Source organism: Diadema antillarum, unplaced genomic scaffold (genome assembly GCF_040938485.1).
Source record: "Diadema antillarum isolate AM-2024a unplaced genomic scaffold, OU_Dant_1.0 scf00000010, whole genome shotgun sequence".
Lineage (NCBI taxonomy): Eukaryota > Metazoa > Echinodermata > Echinoidea > Diadematoida > Diadematidae > Diadema > Diadema antillarum.
The window spans coordinates 241,459-249,176 of record NW_027270899.1 but is presented as its reverse complement, the minus strand read 5'-3'; the positions used below and the strand labels follow the sequence as shown (position 1 = coordinate 249,176).

The 7,718-nt window shown below is 39.2% G+C and overlaps 1 protein-coding gene across 1 annotated transcript; it reads left to right on the top strand.

Annotated features, from left to right (window-relative positions):
- The first annotated feature begins 4,543 nt into the window (after positions 1–4,543).
- On the top strand, positions 4,544–5,536 carry LOC139720100 (uncharacterized). Its single transcript, XM_071631471.1, has one exon. The coding sequence runs from the start codon at positions 4,544–4,546 to the stop codon at positions 5,534–5,536; it is 993 nt and encodes a 330-aa protein (XP_071487572.1).
- The last annotated feature ends 2,182 nt before the right edge of the window (positions 5,537–7,718 follow it).

The window sequence follows — 7,718 nt, the reverse complement described above, 5'->3', positions numbered from 1 at the left end:
GGAGTAAATGACAGCTTACTGTGTTTCATACGGGATGTGGATACAATTGCATTTTCGTCCGCCTGTCTGCCCAATCTTCTTTTCCTTCTTTTCTCCTTTTTGTCTTCTTTTCTTTCTTGTCCTTTTCTCTTTGCCGCATTTTCACAGTTTTGTTGAATAAAAGATAACTTATGTTGTTTAAATTTTTATTTCCATTTTGTTTTGGCTATAGTGCTATGCCTTCTATTCATGTTCGTAGAATTTCGTCTGCCAAATAAAGGCACGCAAATCATCCGGTCTGACATGATTATAGCGAGAAGGAAAGAAGAAAAAGAGACAGTCGCGCATTTTATATTCCGTTAATAAGTATATTCTTAATCGAATTCCAGACAATCGAAGTTATCTGAATGTATCACGTGCTAATGTTTGTATTCTGGAGGAGATAAGGAGATAAAGATACTGGTTCTTTTACAGCTATATCATCACCTGAACTGCGAGCTATACATCGTGTTTTGATAGATGGCGATAGGTGAATAAACCTATTCATGTGGTTTCTTAAAAATTCGCAAAGTCATTCATACTACACAACAACAGCTTAAAGGAGCTATGATCGTTCTAACTTACGTAATACATACAATGAACACGATGAAAAGAATTCAGTGATGTGATCGTATAGTGGCAAGAGAGCCTCACGTACTCACGTGCGTGTTTTATGCTCGTTTTGTAATACATCTTCTCCTTGTCGTGTGCGCCTCGGAGTTTGAAACCGTGATCATATTTCCTCTTTGGCGTACCACTGACGCCTTTTCTCCCTCGCCGGTCTCTTGAATGCTTTGACAGCGGTTGTAACATATTGCGTTCTAAAGGATAAACAGATGTTGGGAGACTGCTTGGCTTTAAATCTGTAGTTTTCTTCCCCTCTTTCATAAGGGGGAAGTATAGTGTTGGTTGAGATTTGGCTTCAGATTTCTAACTTTTTTCCGATATAATGAGAAACATGTTATGAAATATGAAAGAGCGTGTAATTCCAACAGAAATTCAACGTTTATCTGATGAAAATTGGATTTGAAATGGCTGAGACATCCAAAACAAAACAATGATAATGAAAAGTGGGACCCTCCTTTTATTACATCAGAATCGCTTTGTTTTACTGTTTTTGGATATCTCAGCCATTTCAAAACCGATTTTCATCAAATAAACTTTGAATTCCCTTTCGAATGGTATGCTCTGTAACATTTCATTAGTGGTTTCTTAGTATCTCTCAAAAAACACAAGCTCAATCTTCATTTCCACCAATACTGAACCCTTTAAAGGGATCGTACAGTTTCGGTTTAGACTTAACTTTAGATTTCTAACATTTTGGTGAGATATTGAGAAAACCTCTTATGAAATATGAAAGAGCATGTAATTCAAAGAAATATTCAACATTTGATGAAAATTGGTTTCGAAATGGCCGAGAGATCCAAAACAAAGCAATCCCAATAAATGGTGGGTCCCACCTTTTATTAGGATTGCTTTGTTTTACATTGTTTTTGGATGTCTCAACAATTCCAAAACCGATTTTCGTCACATAAACTTTAAATCCCTTGTAGAATGGCATGCTCTGTACTATTTCATAAGTGGTTTCTTGGTATCTCGTAGAAAGTTATAAGCCCAGTCCTCATCTGCACCAATACTATACCATCCCTTTAAATGAATGAATGAATCAAGGTCTTCATTACTTTATATTCGTACTGCTGCTGCTCCTGGCTAGTTCCTTGCAAGAATAAAGCCAACTCCAGAGCAGTACTGCCCCTCTACCATGCCACCCCTGGACGGTGGGGGCTGGAAGGGCAAGAAGAAGGAGGATGAACAAGCTGAAACAGCTTTAGCACAGTTTGAAGATGATGAGACAGCAGTTAGTGGCGAAGATGACAGAGATGGTCCAGCTGAGATCCGACTACGACCAACAATGATCGCCACCTTGTCGGAGACGTGTCAGACATCGTGCAGGGTTCCATTTCAAGTTTATATTCCACAAGTTTATATAATAGCAACTCTTGCTGGAATGGCAATTGCCATGGTAACGACAAGAATCCAGCTTCCTGATTGGCTGCTGCTATGGAAAGTTGCCATTCCAGGAAGAGTTGCCTTCCTAACATCTTTTATGAGATGGGGCCTGGAGTCGCCTTGGTGAGAGCGCAAGCCTTAAAAATAAAATATCTCGAGTCACCCGGCGTCTCCGCTAATGAGATAGGCCCATTAAAGGGATGGTATAGTAATGGTGGAGATGAGGATTGGGCTTTGAACTTTTTACGAGATACCAAGAAACCACCTATAAAATAGTACAGAGCATGCAATTCTAAGAGGAATTCAAAGTTTATTTTATGAAAATCGGTTTTGGAAGCCCTGAGACATCTAAAAACAAAGTAAAACAAAGCGATCGTATTAAACGGTAGGTCCCACCTTTTTTTTAGCCATTTCAAAATCAATTTTTATCAAATAATCTTTGAATTCTTCTTGGAATTACATGTTCTTTCACATTTCATAAGAGGTTTCTCATTATCTCAACAAAAACTGTTAGAAACCTGCAGTTTGGTCTCAACCAAAACTATACAATCCCTTTAATGACCAATGTCAAATTCAAATTCAAACTATTTTCTGTGCGTATAATCAGAGTTCTTGGATGAGTCACAATGTAATTGCGTTAGTAGGATCGTCCTTTTTTGCTTGCATGAGTCAGGCCACAAGCTTTTTTCTTCTTTTTTCTACGAGTTTAGGTACAGACGTCATGATCGCATTAAAGGGTTCGTTCCGACTATGATGAGGATTCCCAGTGGGCGAGGAAATGGATTATGTAACTGGGGTATCGAATATATGACAAGAGACGGATATTCCAGCGAAACACAATTTGATATCTTAATTCGAAAAGGCACAGAACGACTTTAAGCCCTCTCGTGTCCTGTACAGATCTGATTTTCTTTTATCCTTGTTCAATTTTGATGGCAAGCGTACACTTTAAAATACGATACCGACGACTACTAAACTCTGCCGTGGAGAGTATTACAGCAGTGGTGATCTTGGTGTACGGTTTCCTTTCGGATTCTGATAGAGCCTTAAAAAAAGAGTTGTGAAAAGTGCGGCAGCATATCTGGCGTTGAGGGACAGAGAGGGAGAGAGAGGGAGAGAGAGAAAGATAGACAGAAAGAGAGGGAAAGAGAGAGAGAGAGATAATAGCAAACAGATAGAGCGGAGGAGATGCAGAAATTGACACATGGAGAGGGAAAGGAAGAGAGAAAGGGAGATCAAGAAGGAATGAGAGAAAGATATTCAGAGAGAAGAAGGGAGTAGTATAGGAATCGAAATGAGGAATACATAAAAAAAGGGAGAAAGGAATTGAGTACTATACAAAAATAGAGAGAGATTTGAAGAAAATTGGAGAGTAGGAAGAAAAGGAAAAAGAGAGAAAAGAGAGAGAAGAGGAGGGTCTCATCTTTAAGTTTTGAGAGGAAAGTCAATTGGCATCCCTTCGAGATGGACCCTCTCACGATGATGAAAATTGAGAACGGTCCTGGAGGAAAACCCGATCTCTAAAATAATCTGCGTTTTGAGCATTTAACCATGTATGAATAGCTCAGGAGATGAAGCCCGGCATGAGGTTGGCAAGACGAAGGTTTTGAATAATCACTGGCCTAAGGGTATCCTAGTCTACCTCTTTATCTTCTTCTTCTTTTCTTATTTCCACTTTTTTAGACAACAATAACGTAGATCACGGGGGGCTTGAGCGACCAAAGTTATAATAAAGATTTGAATTTGGGACATGTCCATCCGGGCCTGTTCCAATTGCGTTCTCAGAGTCGAAAATAAACTTCTTCTGTTTTCAACATAAAAATGGCAGAGAGCACTTCAGGCACGGTTTGAACCCGTAATTAGCGTCATTGCGAATGACATATGCATCACTTGTTCACAATCAAAACATTTATCGGAGATTATCTGGGGGATCTACGAAACCTTTTATGTCAAAGGAAGTTACACAACACACGGTAACAGCAGCAGTAACTCAGACAAAAATAAATATAACGAGCAACGTTGACAAAAGCCGTTGACGTTTGAAAATGTCTTCTCTTAAAGGTACTCCTATGACATCAAAGAGATAAACATGCACTTTCCCTTTTGCGTTGACAAAGAAGACTAATTTGATTTTTATGATATGAACTTGTCATGAAAAAAAAAAACTCCAATTGGTAAAATAGCGAAAAGTGAAAACAAAGAAGGTAACGTCAAAGATTAAGCACCGAAATATTATTCCACTATGAAATATGAAGTCTTTATCAGTGTTCACCCCATGTAATAATCACATTCTATGCTTCAGTTACTGCACTTGAATTTTCTTGTCAAATTAATGATGAATCTTCCTGAGCGGAAAAATTACATTTACAGTTATAGAGGGCGCTATGGAATAGCAAACACGCGTTTTGTTGCTCGTCTCAAAAGTGGCTACAATTTTCCAGATTTGGGACTCCAAGGTCATTTTTCTTCAAACAATCTCTGTAATATCTTACTCAGTACTCATCGTAGATCGAGTATGGATCAACAACAGAGTAAAAGACCTCAACGACTAGCTGCTGCGAGGCCGAAAACTTATGTACCATTTCACCCTGCTCGGAAGGCCCAACCAGCTGCAGCACGGAACAGCCCGCCAAATTTGAATGCTCGGTCCGCGAGCAGGGCAAGCCCTGCTAGCCCTGTGAACTCAGCCACAATGCCGCCGGACAACAGCGATACGGTACCAGTTGTAGAAACGGAGGGTGATGACGTCATCAATATGGCGCCTGAAACCACGTCTTACGAAAGTCAGTCACCCTCCCAGCCCGCTTACCAGGCCGCTGCGGAACCTTTGGTGGAGAGAGAAGGTATTCTATCGAACATGGAAGAATATTTTCAGAAGGCAACTGAGAGGTTCGAGAGGATGATCAGCAATGCGGTGGAGATTTTCCTGGATAAGCTGCACCAGCTCGAGCAGAATCTTGGAGCTTCGTTGGAGTTTGAGCGGAAGCGTGTGGACGACCTGGTGGAAAATCAAAAGGGAATGAAAAACAAATTAGAAGCCATGGAAAAACAGATAGCAGAGCTCCAAGTGGAAGTTCAGAGAAACAAAGCGGCCAACAACAAAAACGAGAGATTCTTCAGAAGAAACATCAGGCTGGTGGGTATTCCAGAAGCTCCTAAAGGCGAACGCGAAGATCTTGTCACCATAGTCGAGGAGATCCTCCATTCCAAGTTCAAGGTGAAGACGAAAGTGGAGAGAGCCTATCGTGACGGGAAAAAAGTTGAAGGTCGTCCCAGGCATATTCTACTGAAGCTTCTCTTGTATAGAGAAAAGGTCGAAATCATGCGCCGTGCCCGCGAGACCCTGAAGGATGAAAGGTACTACATCACAGATGAGCTTTCCCCAACGGACCTGGAGGGAAAAAAAGTAGACCAAGCAGGTTCAGGATCTGTACAACAAGGAACAAAACTGAAGTTTTATTCGGGCAAATGGCGACAGGCTGGTGGCATCCTATTCAACTTTGAGTGAAGGACGACATATAAAGATAAGTGTTAGATTGATGCTGTATCTTTTTTTATTAGAGCTGATCAATCAAGAAAACAAAGACGTATACTTGATGGACGATTTTAATATTAATCTTTTGATTCAAGATAATAATGTTAAGAATAAGCTTTGCAATATTTTGCAAGCAATTTTTGTAATATCACTATTCAAATTCAAATTCAAATGATTCTATTTCCATATAAAGTAATACAAAGTAATATACATAACGCTTACATGAGTACATAACATCAAAAGGAACTTTCAATCACATAATTTTCAACAGAACATGAATACAATTTCATAATGATATCAACTCTGATTTGGATAAATAAACAAGTAAGCAATACAATCTTAATTTATAACTTTACATGGAAAAGAGGAATTCACAAGAAAAGCACAGCTTGTAAAATTTGTGAATTACTCTAGAAGGTGAGGGCATCTCAAGATCCGTCAAGGACTCCATGTATAAAATTTTGATATCCTGATGTCAGGCGAAATAATCAGAAAATAAAAAAAAAACTAGAAATGTCGCTATGGCGACTGATGCCTCCGCCATAATGCATGATTCTCCCAATAGGTGTATAGTACAATGTCTTCACAATGTGTGATGACAGTTTCACATGACTGGCAAAATATCGAAATAACAGGTTTGTCAGAAATATCTTGAATGTTCACTTTCCACGAACTGGGTTTGTTATAATTGTCTATCAGAGAGTGCAGGTACACATATTTGGGGAATTGAAAATTTTTACTTGACTTCTGACCGACCTTATAAGTTTATGCATTGAGTATAATTTTCAAGGTATGAAGAAAGAGTGTAATTACAGTACAAATTTTTTTTTTCATTTAAACCTGACCTTCGACCCTTAACCTTTGACCTTTGACCCTCTGGCTGGAAATTTCCAAGAGAATCTCCATTAAGTAATACATGTACATACATTAAATTCTGAAACTAATAATGCAATCATTGCATATACTAGCATATGAGGGAAATAGTAACATTTTGAGAAGTTGACCTTGACCTTTGATCCCATGACTATTGACAAATGGCCCCTAAATTCCCTAGATAATCCCTGCCAGTCAGTACATGCATATGTACCAAGTTCCATGAAGATACATTGAACCATTTGCGAGAAAAGTGATACTGTAAACGTCAATATTTTCGCGCGATTAAGCGCACACAATTCATCCCGTTCAAAATGTGCATAGAAAATTGTGAAGATATATTCGCGCGTTTTTGAATACGCGCTAGCCGACCGTAGCGCGAAATCTGCGAAAATTGATGTACCGCAAAAATGTCCACGTTTACAGTATTGCAACATTTTCACCTAACCTTTGACCTTTTGACCTTTGACCTTATGACATGAAACTTTACGCAGTAGTACATGTCTACACTAAGTTTCAAGAAAATAACTGCGGGCATTGCATAGATATGGGGAAAAAGCAACATTTTTAGCATTTGACCTTGACCTTTTGACCTTTGACCTCTTGCCATTATCACTAAAATCTACTCAACTAATTGTCCCATCATACATCATCCTTGGACCAAGTTTGGTGAAAGCTGCTTCATCCAGTTTTGAGTTATCACGTACACAGATAAATTTTAGGATTTGACCTTGATCTTCGACCTTTGACCTCTGTCCAATTTCACTGAAAAACTAATCAAGTAATTGTCCCATCATACATTATCCTCCAACAAAGTTTGGTGAAATTTGCTCCATCCAGTCTTGAGTTATCGCGTAAACGGATACAATTTCATGATTTGACCTTGACCTTTGACCTTTAGCTGATTTCACCCAAAATCTTATCAAATCATTGCCCCATCATACTTCATACTTGGACCAAGTTTGGTAAATTTCCAGTAAATATTACTCAAGTTATCGCGTAAACGAATGCGGACGGACATACGTACGGACGTACGGACGGACGGACAACCCGAAAACATAATGCCTCCTGCACCACTTCGTGGCGGAGGCATAAAAATACTATGACAAGGACAAGAACAAAAGCAGGGACGGAACAGACAGAAAATAAAACTAAAGATAGGCATGACAAAGAAAGGGAGGGAAACAAAACAAGACAATGTCTACATTCAGTTATCTGGAAAGGTCACCAAGGCATGAGGAAGAACTTAAAACTCTATACAAATTTAGCTTAAAACACAAAC

Coding starts and splice junctions, on each gene's coding strand:
- LOC139720100 (XM_071631471.1), top strand. CDS start 4,544: ATGGATCAACAACAGAGTAAAAGACCTCAACGACTAGCTGCTGCGAGG.